The sequence below is a fragment of the Ovis aries genome, chromosome 4 (assembly GCF_016772045.2).
Source record: "Ovis aries strain OAR_USU_Benz2616 breed Rambouillet chromosome 4, ARS-UI_Ramb_v3.0, whole genome shotgun sequence".
Classification (NCBI taxonomy): domain Eukaryota; kingdom Metazoa; phylum Chordata; class Mammalia; order Artiodactyla; family Bovidae; genus Ovis; species Ovis aries.
In genome coordinates, this window is record NC_056057.1 from 77847330 (window position 1) to 77863399 (window position 16070).

A 16070-nucleotide genomic window follows, 5' to 3' on the forward strand; every position below is an offset into this window, starting at 1 on the left:
CTCATAGGTGGGTGCAGAGCCCCCTCAAATAGAGGCAGAGGCACCTAGGAAGGACACACTGTTTTGGGAAAACTACTGGCCCTGGACCCAGCAAGATGAAAAGATGAGCCCCAGATCTATTCCAGGTCAAAGCTGGTCAAGCTGAGCCTGGGGGCTTGTGCCTTTAGGACTTAAAAACCTAGCCTGAGCCTCTTTATCCTTGAGTCAGCTTTTGTAAGCCCTGCTCTGTGCTGTCCAGGTGCTTTCAGAGTTTTACTGCAGCAGGTTGTGGCCATTTGAATGTTCAGACCAACCCAGACAGCGCTGAGCACAGAGAAGGGAGTGAACAGCCAAGCAGGTGGGGTGTGGTTCCGAAGGCACCTGCTGCCCAGACTCAGCCAGGAGGGGGCCACCCAGGCCTTGAGGCAGCATTTTGCAACCTCATGTGTGACTTACTGCAGTATCCTGCCTTTCTTGTGGGGACAGTGGATGCTATGCTCTCTCCCAGGATCAAAGGGGAGGACATGCCAATTCTGATCACCTGTCAACCCCACGTCCCAGGAGTCTTGGGTCTGGCCCTGCCCTTGAGGGTGGGCAGAGGGGCCACTGCACCTCAGTGCACGCAGGCCCTAGGCTCACCATGTTGCGAGGGTTGGACATTAGGAAGTGCTGCGCAACGTGGGCTGGCAGGAGGTTGAAGAGAATCCTCTTGTTATCCAGCTTCACTTTCTCCATGTCATCCCGCTCCTCCTCTGCCTGGGAAGGGGGTCCTCCATTAAGTCACCCAGCCACCCATTCATGCTTTCTTCCCTCACGTGACAGCCCACCATATGACACTCCCTTACTTGACACCCCGCCGTGTGACAAGTTCTCACCTGGATCAGACTCTGAACCCTCTTCCAACAGGGTTTTGACTCTGGGGTGTTCATGTGTCTAGTTTTAGCAAGAACCCTGCTAAGTCAGTTTAACCAGATACCCCATCCTTGACATCTGATCACCCCAGATATTTGACCATGGTCCTCATCTCCAACCCTCCCCAGGTGATGTTAGATCTCCGTGACCTACCCTCAGCCTGAATCCTGTTAGGTCAGTTCAGCCAGAACATCCCTCATCCCAGATGTCTCCTCTTAATAATTTTCCTTCCACCACCCCCATCCTGCTCCTTGACTATAAACCCCCTCTTGTTCATGCTATATTTAGGGCGGAGCTTCATCTCTCTCCCCCACTGCAGTGGTTCCTACACCTAACACAGTGATCCTGAATCATGTCTGCCTTACCATCTTTAACAAGAGTTCTGAATCTATACCTTTAACACATTCTTCTCTGTAATCACCCAAACTATACACCAAGTGCACCGATGGTCTATACCAGGTTCATCTCCATGGCCCCACCAAGCAGAGGAACTAACTCAACATTAGGGGCCCAAAGGATCCATGAAATTCTGCACTAGTCATCACCCAGATCAGCTGGAACTTTCAAAGGCCAGTGAGGGGCTCAGTCCCCATTTCCAGGCTGAGAAGCCCCACCATCTGCCATCTGCAAACTGGAGGCCCAGGAGATCTGGTGCTGTTACTCCTGGAGGTCTGAGACCCAGGAGCGCTGAGGGTGGAGATGTCCCAGGTGGTGCAGCCAGGAAACAGGGCCCCCATTTCTCTCTTCCTCCACCTTTCTGTTCTATTCAGGCCTCCTTCAATGGACGGATGAAGCTCACCCACATTAGGAAGGAGAATCTGTTCTACTGAGTCCAGATTCAAATGCTAATCTCATCTAGAAATACCCTCCCAGACCAACCCAGAATAATGTATGGGCAAATAACTGGACACCTCATGACCCAGCCAAGCTGGTACATAAACTAACCAGCATGATGTCCTCTTCCAAAACCCTCCTGTGCTGTGTCACTTGCCTTCCGGGGTGTACAGGCCCCTCTTTGGGGCACCCAGGCTCTGAGAACCACCTACTCTTGGAGAAGCACAGAGAGGGAAAGGACCTTTCCAAAGCACACAAAGTGAGAACTTAATCTCTAACTCTGGGACTAGGCTCACTTGAGGAAAAGGCCCTTTGTGAGACGTCTGCACGGACAATCATCAGCTAAGCAGAGGATCAGTGCTGGTGCTTGTCTCCACAGAGAGCAGCTACACTGCAGAGGGGAGATTCAGAGTGGACCAGGCTTGTCAGACCACATGGTGGACAGAGAAGCCCCCACCCCACTGTCAAGAGGCTGAAACACGAGAGGAGATGGGGTCAGAGGAACATCGATAAAGATGATAGCAATATGGTAAAAAGCAATGCCAGACAAAAGACAGTGGAACTGTATCTTTAACATATGGAAAATTTTAAAAATCAAAAACCCATAATCCTAAACCCAGCAAAAATATCTTTCAATCATGAAGGCAAAATGAAGAGTTTTCCAAACATACAAAAGCTGAAAGTATTCATCACCAACAGACTTAAGAGAATCATATGCCCTTCAGGCAGAAGGAAGATAACACTGGATAGAAACCTGGAAGTGCACAAAGAATGAAAAGTACCGGAAATCATAACTAAGTGGGTAAACAAAAAACATTCTTTTTCATTATAATCTATCTTTAAAGTAAACTTTAATATTTATGATGGAAATAATAATATATTTGGGGGGTTATAATATATGTACAAATAAAGTCTATGATGATGTCAATGCAAAATCCCTAGGATGGAAAAAATCGATGTATATATTGTTATTAAGTTCTTATATGTAAGATAGTATAATACCACTTGAAGACAGACAATGCTAAGTATCTATTAAAATAACACAACAAACAGTTAGAGCTAATAAAAATACAGATCAAGTAGAACAATAAAAATATTTAATTAACCCAAATAGGTAGAAAAAGAGGGAAACGAAAACAAATAGATGGGCAGGTGGGACAAATAGGAAACAGCAACATGGAAGATTAAAATACAATCACATCAATAATCACACTAATTGTAAATTATCTGAAGACCTCAATTAAAAGGCAGAGATTTAGGAATTAGATTAAAAGGCAAGATCCAATTGTATGTTGCTTACAAGAAATCCACTTTAAATAAAAAGATACAATAAGGGGGCACTCTCCGTCCCCCTTCTGATGTCTATGTCAGAAGCCTTTTCTTCTCACTTTAATACAATTCTGCTATACAGAAGTTCTTGAGTGATCAAGCCTGGTCCCTGGTCCCAAAGCTAAATCTTGTTCGGCGATCACCAATCTGACATCGTTCACCATAAGCTACCTTGGGGGCTTGTCTGGGATCTTCAGGACAAAGTAAAAACACTCAGAGCTCTAGCGTCTCTGCTTTCTCAGTATGCACGTTTTCTGCTTTACTTTACTAAATCTATGGTGTGCTTGTGTGAATGAATGACACGCCCTGCACGAAGCAAGTGATGAGCCCTCCTCTGCAGTTTCCCTGTGACTCACAATGACTAAAGGCAGCCCCAAAAAGGGGAGCCCTGTCCAGGATTTATACCAACCTGCCCATGCCAAGAGTCGCCCAAGGTCCCTGCTAGGGAGCGGCCAGAGATGGGCAAAGCATGTGGATGAACTTTCCTTTCTCAGTCACCTTTTCCTGGTCTCTTTGACCATTTCATAATTTCTTGGGGAATCAGAACTACTAACATAATCTGTTGGATCATAGATTATGTGGACTTGTGATTCATGCCGTTACTATGTAGTTTTACTCAGACCCCAAACTTGGTAGTCACAGAAGCGCCTAGCCTTGCTAGGAGCCAAAAGTTACAAGAGCATGTTTGGGAGCGAGGCGGAGCTCTAGCTCCAGCAATGTCTCTCAGGCTAGAGGTCACGCTCTTCGCTGCCGGCCTCAGGGGCAAGCGATCTGACAGTCTTTGTCATGGCTGTGTCTCCTCTCTATGTGGACAGAAGCACTGCTGGTGACCACGAGGTTTTTGAGGACATAGATCAGGAGTTGCAGGATCTGGTCAAATTGGAAGTGCAATGGGCTTCTTCCTTGGGTAGCACTAGCTCTTAGTGGACCAGAGGAGGCTTCCTGGTGGCTTTTGTCTCAACCCCTTAGATATTCCTTTTGTGGAATCTGTGGGAATGAACTGGAAGGACTGGCCCTAATAGCTCGGGAACAAAAATCACTTTTTCCTTGCTAGCCAACCGTCCACCACCTCTTTTGCTCTCACGTATACTGGCATGGTGACACTCGGAAAGGACATCGCGGTTGTTGCTCATCCCTTCATGACTCACTGCTCCTTCTGCAGTCAGGCCTGTACACAGCAATGTGCATAGACACATCCTTCCCCTAGAAGTCCTAGCTTGGGAAACATTCTGGGAAAACTACTCTGCTCCACCTCAGGTGGCATCAGAGAAAAGGGCAAATCAAACAAAGGTCTTGGTGGTATGAAACTAAATCAGCTTGGGATGCTATCTGGAATGCACCCCCTGCTGCATCTCCACCCGGCCTCGGTGGTAGAACCAGGAGGAGTGAGTAAAATGCCTGCGTTGGTAAGGGACAGACTAAGTCTGACCAGGGAAGCAAAGCTTTGGTGGAGAGTCTGTCTACACCCCCATCTAGAGCAGGGAAGGGCACTTCCAGTTGAAAAAAGCCACAGCTGTGGATGCCGCTTTTTTCTCGCTTACAGATGGGAGCTAGCAGTTCCAGAACCACTCCTTTAACATGTATTCTTTAAAAGCTGGGACAAGTTTGATCTCCAGAATTTAAAAAGACATGCCTGATCTTCTTCTGTGATATTGAATGGCCACAGTATCCTTTAGAAGACAGGGAATGCTGGCCTGTTGAAAGGTCTCTTAATTATGATACTATTTTACACCTAGACAGGTTCCATAGAAAACAAGAGAAATGGGTAGAAGTACCATATGTGTTGCTCTTTATCTCTCTGCAAGACATGCCAGACCTGTGTCCTAAGGGTGCAGATTTGGGTGTGAAACCTTCAGCTCCCTCCTGTCCTCTTACTTTGCCCCTATATCTGGGGCTCCCAACTGAATAGGCTGAGAGTCAAAGGCACCCTTTCAGGAGGGGATTCCTCAGTCTCAGTAGAAATTCAAACCATACCAACTGTGGTCCAGACTTTCTAGAGGATCCAGAAAAGTTCACAGAAGCCTTTATAGGGCTAACTTTGTGACCTTACTTGGAGAGATGTAATGTATGTCTTGGGTCAGACAGGCTAACTCCAAACTCGAGAACTCGAGTTTTGGGGGAAGCTACTATTTTTGGAGATGAATGGCTTGAACGTGAGACAAGGGAAAATAAGGATCATGAAATAGCCCTCCTTCCTACTGGGAGCCAAGCAGTTCCCATAACAGAACTGCTTTGCCTGATGTATTCTTGAAGGACTCAAGCGAGCACAACCTAAGACTATGCTAAGTTGACTGACATAGAACAGGGAGAGAAGGAAATTCCTGATAAACGCCTATTAAGTTCCTAAACAGATTATGGGAGGCTCTCCCCAAGTTTACTGATGTTGATCCTAAAAGCACAGAGGGAGAAATGGTCTTAGAAGATAAATTTCTCTCTCATTAAGCTCCAGATATCTGCTGTAAGTTACAAAAACAGGCATTCGAACCAGATCAATCTTTAGAAAAACTGTTGTAGCTGGCTCAGGCAGTATATTATGGTCGAGAACATAAGGAGGAAAATAGCAGGCAAAAAAGAACCAGGCAATAGACTGAAGCCCCAACAGTGGCTGTTAGACCTGCTCTGAAACAGCCTGAGGAAAAGTGCCCAGAGGGACCCAGGTGAAAAGGGAGGGGTATCTCAAGTGGGATTGCCATCAGGCATCTAAGCCACCCCCAGCTCCATGTCCAGTCTGCAAAGGACCATACTGGAGAAGAGACTGCCCTCCGAGGTGTACGCCCCAGAGGTCAGGCTCTCAGGACAATCAGGACCAAAGGTGCCCAGGGGTCCCCACACAAGCTCCCATCCTAATTATACCTGAGGAACCCCGGGTTTTAACAATTGTGGAGGGTCAATCAGTCCAATTTTCTTTTGGACACTGGGGAACCTTCTCTGTGCTCACTGAAGCCCCTGGCCCACTTTCCTCCTGATCCACTACCATAACGGGACTGTCAGGACGAGTCAAATGTTATTATTTCAGTCATCCTTCAAACTGCAACTGGGACTCTGTACTATTTTCTCGAGTTTCTTATCATGCCAGAGTCTCCCTCACTCCTGGGGAGGGATATATTGAACAAGGTCCAAGCCTCTGTTTTTATAAATATGGAGCCTGCTCTTTCTCTCCCATTAATAAATGCAAATCCTAGAGTGTGGGCTGATGGAAAAACTATGGGTTGAGCACAAAATGCTGTTCCTGTCATTGTCGAGCTCAATGACCCTCACCTATTTTCACATCAAAAGCAGTATTCACTAAAGCCCGAGGTTAATGAATGGGCAAAATCTTCTCACTGACTTCTCACGATGTAAGTGGGATCTTAAACTCTATAAAGTTCAGAGTGACAATGGCTCTGTCTTTAAAGCTGCTGTAACTCAAGGGGTGTCAAAAGTTCTAGGAATAGAATACCACTTACACTGTTTCTGGAGACCCCAATCTTCAGAATAAGTTGAAAAGGCTAACAACATTATTAAAAGACACCCATGTAAGCTAACTCAAGAAACACAAGACAATTGGTTTAAAGTCCTACCTGTAGCTTTAATGAGGGCTCAAACTGCCCCTAAGAAGAAGGGACTGTCTCTATGACAGACTGTTTTTGCATACAGATATTGTCATAGATCCTAAAGCCTTAGAACTATTTGACTCAGCTTTCAGCTTTTCAACCTCATCATCAATTGAAGGCTTCCCATGGTGGGTTACTCCACTTCAAAGAAAGGACTTTCTTCAAGTCTGCGAATACCTTCACCAACAACAACCATATGTGATGCCTCTTCTTGATCTGATGACATCTAACAATCCTAAGACGGACATGAGTCTGAGTGACCTCTGGGAGTTGGTGATGGACAGGGAGGCCTGGTGTGCTGCAATTCATGGGGTCGCAAAGAGTCAGACACGACTGAGCAACTGAACTGAACTGAACTGAACATATTGTACCTTAACTATAGACACAATGTGACTTTTAATTTTGATTTGGTTTTAACTTGGTTTAATGACTATTTTGCCTTACATCTGTAACTGTAAAATGGGGTTTGTTTCTAACCATCTAAAAGGTTTTAAGTTATAATAGGTTGTCCAGGCTCCTATGAGTGCCACAGCCTCCTCCAACTATTATTTGGGATGGAGACTACATATGGATGAGAGACTACATATGAGGGTTAGGAGAATATGTTGCCTCAACAATTTAGGGACCACGACCCTCAACAGCAGGAAGTAGTTATGAAATGAACATGATGCCCCTTTCCCTAGGCAACATAATTCTCCTAAAAGAAAAGGGGGGGATGAGAGGGTAACAGGCAGGAAAGCCAGGGGTCTCCAAACGGAGGAAATAGGCTGCAAGTGTCAGATATTTTTTAATCTCTCCCTTAAGCAGCAGGAGGAAATAAACTTCAAGCGTCAGACTTTTTTCTTTTAAAATTCTGTGTTGCCATGATGACACCCAGTTCCACCTGAACTTAACTTTTCTTGAACCTCAAGCTGATCAATGCATTTTTCTTATGGAAATGTTTTTCTTAACTACATTAATAGATTTGTGTACTTGCTTTGTATTTGCAAAATCTATGTATTTGCTTTGGAATTTGCCTTTCTTCGAAATGGTTCCACCTAAGACTAACTTTTGGCTCAACACACAAGTCTTCATATCAATTGTTTTATGGCTGGGGGTTGATACACCTCGTGCCATCCTATCTCAAAAATGCATATTGTGGGAGAGGAGACTGGTGAAACTCCGTCAGCCTTGAGGTGTCTCTCTTATCTGATTAATAGCTTTCTAACAGACATAAAACATCTGGTAAAGACTAACAGGAGGGCACTCTCTGACCCCCTTCTGATGTCTAGGCCAGAAGCTTTCTCTGTCCCTTTTTATACTTTAATAAAACTCTGCTATACCAAAAAAAAAAAAATACAATAAGGTTACATAAGTAACCTTTATTATATAAATTATATATTATATATTATTATATATTTTATTAATTATATAATTATATATCATATATTATATAATTATATAATTTATATATACATATATTATATATCAATTATATATAATTAATATATAATTATATAATATTTATATAATATATAAATATATAATATTATATATAATATTATAAATGAATAATTATAAATATAATGTTTATATAATGTAATTAATAGATTAATATATAATTATATAATATATACTATATAATATGTAATATAATATAGTATTATTATATTATATAATATATGACATATATAATTATATAGTAATATATTATATATATTAATTATATAATATATATTAATAAATTATATTAATTATATAATATATAATTATATATTTTTATATAATTATAATATATAATATAATTATATATAATATATTTATATATTATATATATTATATAATATATATTATTATATATTATATAAATTACTATATAAGGTTACATAAGTAACCTTTACAATACAATAAGTAAAATGAGGAGAAAGACTTAACAAGAGAGCTGGATTACCTATATTAATATCAGACAAAACAGACTGCTGAGTGAAGCACATTACTTAGGAAAAGGTCTCTTTTTTTTAAGGTTCAATATTTATTTAGAGTTTTTGTTTTAGCCTGAAAATATTTTGAACTGTGGAGATCAAACCAGTCAATCCTAAAGGAAATCAGACATGAATATTCACTGGAAGGACTGATGCTGAAGCTGAAGCACCAATACTCTGGCCACCTGATGCAAACAACTGACTATAAAGAAAAGACCCTGAAGCTGGGAAAGATTGAAGGCAGGAGAAGGGGACAACAGAGGATGAGATGGTTGGATGGCATCACCAACTCAATGGACATGAATTTGAGCAAGCTCCAGGAGCTGGTGATGGACAGGGAAGACTGGTGCGCTGCAGTCCATGAGGCCACAGAGAGTCGGACATGACTGAGCGACTGAACTGAACTGAAGATATATGAAAGGGTCTTTTTTGATAAGAGGGACAAAGGTTTCAATCTATCAAGAGGACATAATCCTAAACATTTATGCATGTAAAAACAGATCATCAAACTACATAAAACAAAAACAGATAGAACTTTAAGAAGTTAGAGAGAATGGTGTTGGAATCTCTATCTACAGGTATAGCTGGCTATTTCCAACACCATTGTCTCTAAACTTGACAGAACGACTAGAGAGAAAATCAGTAAGGGCATAGAAGACCTGAAGGACGCTGTCAGCAACCTGATCTAACTGACATTTATAAAACACCATCCAACAGCCATGGAACCTCCCCCTGGCTAATTCCTTGATGTCACTGACTTGAGGGCTGGGTCAGCCTATGGGCTGTTTTATCAATACAATGGCACTTCTATCACTGTTCTGGAATCATCTATGACTGACACATTTAATCCTTTATCAGCCTCTGGGCATTCAGGGCAGGGTTATGCTCCACTACATGAGTGTCCCCATACAAGGAAGGCCTGGTGTAGATCAGGTCCTCAATAAGCAGCTACCGATGGAGCAAGGCAGGACACCAGGCGCAGAGAGAGGGCCACCCCAGGCTGTCTGCACTTCCCAACATCGTGACAGGTCTGATTTCCCTTGGGTGGGGGACATTCCTGGACTCAGAGCCCAAGGTTCAGCACCAGTGTTTGATTCTGTGGGCATTTCCTTGGCACTGTGTTTCGGAACACAGCCATGATAAACCCAGAAGCAGTGTCCTCAGTGAAGAGTGTTCTCAACCCAAGTCCCAGTGGTGACACCAGGGGCCAAGAACAGAGAACAGGACGAACAACACACATGGCATTTCAGATGTGAAACAAGGGTCATGAACTGGGTGGCATGAACTTCCTATAATCCCAAGGACCAGGTCACTGTCCCACATGTGCAGAAAGGAGGCCTGGGAAGGGAAGTGACTGAAGGAGGAGGTGCAGCTGGCCTCAGCTCGGCCCAATGATCAAAAGCTCCATGTCTGAGCCAGCCCCTGCTCTGAGTGCCGAGAACAGCAGCTGCACAAATGGAAATTACCCTCAGAATAGGTATTCCTTGCAGAGAAATTGTTTTATTATAATTGTCATCATGATTATCCATTGAGTTCAAAGGAAAAAAAAAATCACTGGAGCAAAGGCATTCTGATAGTTACAGATTAAGAGGTTGAGAAGTCATCAGGAAGGAAAAGCCCATCTGTTTGTTTAGGCTTATAGAACCAACTGGGTCTCAATAAATAATTAACCAATGAGCCTTTGGTCTGCCAGTTTTGCAATAGTTTGAGGCACTCTGATATGCGCATGACAGACTTAAATATCCACAGGGCAAACGGGCAAAGTCTAGAAATGTTTTTGTTTTGTTGTGTTTACAGGAAAGTGAGGCGTTTCATGTTACATGTCCTTAGAAAAATACGTCAATGTGTTCCGTACAGGCAAGCCTTCCCTCCAAGACACAAAGGTTCTCTTTTGCACTAAACTGCCTGGAAAGTTCATTTCACGGTGGGGCTGGGTGTACAAGGGGTATTGCTGAAGGAGAATCCCAACACAGGGTCAACCACTGGACTTAATAACATTTAAAGGGACACCAGAGATTTTCTTGAAGGTTCAGTGGTAGACCTCCCCTTCTAACACAGGGGGTGCATGTTCAAACCCTGGTCCAGGAAATAAGATCCCATATGCTATGCAGTCAAAATACTAAAACATAAAACAGAAACAATACTGTAACAAATTCAGTAAAGACTTTAAAAATGGTCCACATCAAAAAGAAAAAAAAAAAAAAGTCTTAAAAAAATAAAGGGACACCAGTACTCTTGCCTGGAAAATCCCATGGACGGAGGAGCCTGGTAGGCTGCAGTCCATGGGGTCACTAAGAGTTGGGCACGACTGAGCGTCTTCACTTTCACTTTTCACTTTTCACTTTCATGCATTGGAGAAGGAAATGGCAACCCACTCCAGTGTTCTTGCCTGGAGAATCCCAGGGACAGGGGAGCCTGGTGGGCTGCCCTCTATGGGGGTCGCACAGAGTTGGACACGACTGAAGCAACTTAGCAGCAGCAATGCCTAGAATGGCCCTTGCCAACCCATTTGAAAGAAACTGCTTGCCCTGGGGGAGGGAGTCCCCAGTTGGGAGAGCCAACAGCAAGGGCCTCAATCCCACTGAGAGTGAGATCCAGAGCAAGCATCTAGTCAAGGAGTGGGAACCATCTCACACACCCCCCAGACCGATCCAGCTCTTCCCAGCTCATCCTAAGTCCATTCTCTAGCTCTGAGTGTCTATTCCTAACTGAAAGACCTTAAACCAGAGGGGCCAGCTGATGGCGGGGTAGACACATCTCAGAGACCAGCCAGTCTGGTCAGCCTGGACAGCCAGCCAGAGCCGGACAAGACCAAGTTCAGCAGCGCAGTCTACCACAAAGAGGCTGTCCTCCATTACCTGGCAAGGTTTTGGCAAGCTGCAGTGGCCAGATGGCCTTTCCAGGAATGGTGTGCACTGCTCTCTTCCCCTGACATCTGTGCTGACCCAGGGCCAGCCCAGAGGACTCTACCTGCCGGCCCCCTCACAGTTTCTGGCTGGACTCTGCTGCTGGAAGCATCAGGCAGGAGCTGGGAGGCAGGGAGCAGAGGGTGACGAGGTCCCTCCCAGCGTGGTCGCTGCAGGCTGGCCACGTCCCTTGGACGAAGGTGGTGAATCCTGTCTGGGGGCCCGCCTTGTCCTGGTTCTGGAACCACTCCTTCGCCCCCAAGGTCTGGGATGGGGACTCTACTGTGCAGCCCTGGTCACTGCACCAGTCTAGGGTTGGTGCAGTCTAGGGACCCACCTTTCAGATGGTCCAGTGCCATCGGCTCTCTTGACACTGTCAGTCAGAAATGTGCCCTCTGCCCTCTGCCCAGACTGAGTGATATGTGCCTGAGACTGTGCCCACCTCCATCTTAGCCCCTTTTCCAATGGCCAACCCTGCCCAGGCTCCACCCAGCCACTTCAAAAGTGCCCTTCTGGTGGCCCCTGTAATGGTGGTGTCTCCCCCAGGGTCCCTCCCCAGGCCCCCTGCTCCAACACACTCCACCACCAGGCCACCTTCCAGAGTCAGGGATGGGACCTTGCCACCCTGGCTGCCCACAGAGAAGGCGGAGTTCTGGATGGCCTCCCCACCACCCTGCCCCCATGAGGTCTCTGTGAAGGTCCCCTTCCTGTCACACACCTTGTCTCCCTTCCTCAACACCAGCCCCTCCCACCCTCTCACGACCAACTCTCCAGCATCCAAGAGGCCCAGAGAAGCCCAGGCACTTCCGGAAGGCTGGCTGGGTATCACATAGGCATGCCTGGGAGCAGTGGCCTGGCTTTGGCACTCACGAAGGCAGTAGCCAGAGCCCCTCGAGGAGGAGTACGAGCCAGAATCGGGTGCACCACTTGCATGCCCTCACCACCACCACCCCTGCCACGCTGCCTAAGAACTGCGGCCAATTCTGTATAGACAGCCCACCTGGAATTTCTGCCCGTGGAGAGAGAATGCGGGGTTCAGATCTCAGCAGCTCCCTGCCCACCTGGAATCCAGAAGCCAGGTATGGAGTGAAGACAGGGCTGGGCCACAGCCCCTTAGAATCAGAGAATTAGGGGGTCTCTCCCTCCAAAGCCTGGTTCAGGGCTCCCACTGGCCACACACAGGGAGTTAGTCTGTCCAGAACAGGCACTGACTTAAAAGTACACACAGGCTGAAGAGTGGAAGAAGCAGGCTAATCCAGGGAGACAGAAAGCAGACGGTGGCTCAGGGCTGGGGGTGGTTAGAAACGGGGAGTGACTGCTGATGCTTACAGGGGTCCCTTGGGGGACACAAAACTGTACTAAAATTGACTGTGGTGACAGCTGCACAATCGTGCGACTATATTGAAAACTACTGAACTGTACACTTTGTATAGTGAGTGACTCTTGTGGGAAGTGAATTACAACTCAGTAAAGCTGCTACATAAAAAGGAATAAATGAGCCACGTTTTTCACCTAGTGTGTCTATGTGTGCACAGATATACATACATACAGAATATACGTGCGCGCACACACACACACACACACACATTTTCTTTCTTTTGTTTGCCCCAAGTAATGGGGTAATTCCTCATGATCTTGAAGACATAACCTGCCCCAGTGTGCACACAGAAACCTGCTTACCCAGCATCTCACCTTTTCCACGTTAACTTAAGGGTAGACAGTAGTTTCCATCAGCGTGGTCACTGCCTTCTGCCCCCATCACAGGCAGCCTACCCCTCTATCCCCTACCCCTCCTTCCCGTAGCGAGAACACTCAGCAGCGGCTGTCCTGAGGGAGTCCACTGAAACTTACAGCCTGTCAGATGTCGGGAGCAGGGTGTCTGCACCTACTATGTGCCAGGGCCCCAGCCAAGCCCATTGGCAAGGAAACTGTAATTATTCCTCAGTGCAATGGCTAATTGTATGTGTCAACTTGATGGGCCACAGAGCACCCAGATGGCTGGTGAGCATCATTTCTGGGTGTGTCTGTGTAAGGACACATAGGAGAGATTAGCTCTGAGAGGCTGGACCATGGGAAGATGTCCTTCACTCCAGCCAAGGGGGTGGGCATCATCCAATCCTTCTGAATAAAAGGAAAAGGCAGAGAAGGGGCAACTCCACTCTTGGCCTGAGCTGGGTGTCCATCTTCACCACCCTCAAATGCCAGCGCTCCTATTCTCTCACAGCAAGTGCTGATGGACAGGAAGGCCTGGTGCGCTGCGGTTCATGGGGTCGCAAAGAGTCGGACACAACTGAGCGACTGAACTGAACTGAACTGAAGTGGCACTTGGTGTCTAGGACTTCTCAGCCTCCGTAACTCGCAGGCCAGTCCCTGGAATAAACCTCCTTTCTGCAGAACCCAACCAACACACTTCCACACAGGATTTGAATCATCACCCCACTGGACTGAGGACCAGGTAAGGGAGTCACAAAGACCCCAGGGGGATTTGTGGGGGTTGGGATGAAGACCACCTAACTCCAGGCCCACCCGACACAGCTGACCAGGGCCTCAGTCACTGACCACCCACCTCCTGCCTATTCTACCACAGGATGTGGACAGGAGTCACACATCTTCCTGAAGAAAGGATGTGGGCAGGCAGCACAGGAGGAGCCTGGGCTCCCAGTAGGCCTGTCTGAGCCTGCCCCTCTGCACGGAACATGGGGCGACGGCAGGGTGCACCCAGCCACCTGTGCACCCACAGCCACAGCCTTCTCTCTGTGGCCCCCTGGGCCGCACCTGTTTGGGGTCCAGTGATGGATGCCCCTGTGCTGCAGCTCTGGGATGGACCGCTGGCTACACTCTGGTTCCTGGTATGCAGATGCTCCCACCCACCTCAGACCCGCTGGGACCCCTGGACATTCCAGTTCTGGCCCTGAGCATGTTAATCCATATCTGATCCCCATCTGTGATCCCACCTCCCGGGCAGGGCTGCTGTGGGGATTGAACAGAGAGAATTCCCCCAGACAGCCAAAGGCTGCTTCTTTATGTGTCAAAATGACAAGACCCTCCTGCAGCCTCTGTTCTACTGCACGCCTGCCTCCCTACTTTTAGTCGAGGAAATAAGGGGAGGCAATCTGTTCAGAGCCAAGAGGTGAGCAAGTTGCATCAACGGAGCCTGAACTCTGGACCAGAAAGAAGGCCTAGGTTCCCAGGGCCAGGGACCCAGAGCGGGTGACAAGGAGTGGGTACAGAGGAGCAGGGGACAAGGACGCATGGAGAGGGTGACAAGAGGACACAGAGTGGGCAAGGAGTGGGATGCAGAGACACACCACACCACACGTGACCTGGGCTGAGCTGTGCACCTATGCACTGGCTCCGGGCAGGCAAGCAGCGTGAACTCTGGGGTCACCACCTGTCACCGGCCTCAGGGCCTAGGACAGCCCCCAGGTCTGCCACTCCTCCATCTCCCCCAGGCCTCTCGTGTCAGAATTCCCCCATGTGCACTGTAAAAATATGGGTTTCTGGCCCCCAGAGCAGACCTACTCAATCTGGAATAGGCCATGTAAGATGAGACAACCTCAGGAGACAACCTCCCAAGACCCTGATGAGACCTGCTGTCCTGTCTAGCCTACTGAGGCTGAGTCCCTCTGCAAGAACACCTGTGGGGAGTGGAAGCTCATGGCCAGCAAAGCAGCCAACCTCTGACCATCAGACAGGGTTCATCAGGCTGTCCCCCTCCTGCCTTCCTGCCATCTTGCTCCTTGGCCCCACCACAGCCTCCTCCACCCAACAGTGATGCCCACGTGGCCACTGGCGTCCAGCCAGAAGCCCCCACCTGAAACTCCTCCCAAGGGATCCCCTGATTACCACCACCCCCCACAGGAAGCAGAGGGTCTCCTCTTGCCTGGGCCGCCCAGAGGTAGTCCAGCCGCAGCTTGACATCCACCTGCCGGGCGTGCAGGGCCAGCGTGCACGAGAATAGCAGGATGGCCACGATCGGCTCGAAGCTGCGCCCTGAGACGGCACCGGCCCTGGGGGAAGAGAAGGAAGGAAGCCAATCTCAGTGCCAAGAACACGAGGCCCATCCCCAGGGGGCTCTCAGATGCGACAGCCCCAGGGGTGCCCAGAACGACCCAGGCTGAGAGCCTCGTCCACAGAGAAACCCAGGAACTCACAAGCATATGGGCCCAGGTGAAGACAGGGAGCAACCCCAGCTCAACGAGTTTCTAGTCAGCAGACTGGAACACAGGGCCCCAGGCAGACACTGGCAACGCCTGGCCAGCGGCTCTGGCGGGAGCAGCGTACCTACCCCATGGCCTTCGTGTACCCGCTGAGCTCCAGGACGAGGATGTAGGAGGTGGTAAGCACGGCGAGCAGGATCATTTTTGGCAAGGAGGAGACCCGCAGGAATATGGCCAGCGGGAGGGTGCCCACGAGGCCGCACAGCAGGGCGTGGGGCGCAGACTCGCAGGGCGGGGCAGGCAGCACTGGGTCCCGGCCCCCGGAAGACAGGACCACCAGGGACCCATTGGGACTGGAGCTCCAGGACCAAGGCAGGCAGCCCACCTGGAGGAGGA

The 16070-nt window shown here is 47.8% G+C and overlaps 1 protein-coding gene across 2 annotated transcripts in view; it reads right to left on the reverse strand.

Annotated features, from left to right (window-relative positions):
* The window catches only part of ADCY1 (adenylate cyclase 1), a 108046-nt gene that overhangs the window by 22426 nt on the left and 69550 nt on the right, over positions 1-16070 (reverse strand). For both annotated transcript variants that reach the window (XM_027968689.3, XM_042248694.2), the window contains exons 13-15: positions 15803-16059; positions 15398-15524; positions 619-735 (exon numbers count right to left, since the gene is read on the reverse strand). In XM_027968689.3, the coding sequence (XP_027824490.2) occupies positions 619-735; positions 15398-15524; positions 15803-16059 (501 nt within the window). The remainder of the gene's footprint in view (positions 1-618; positions 736-15397; positions 15525-15802; positions 16060-16070) is intronic.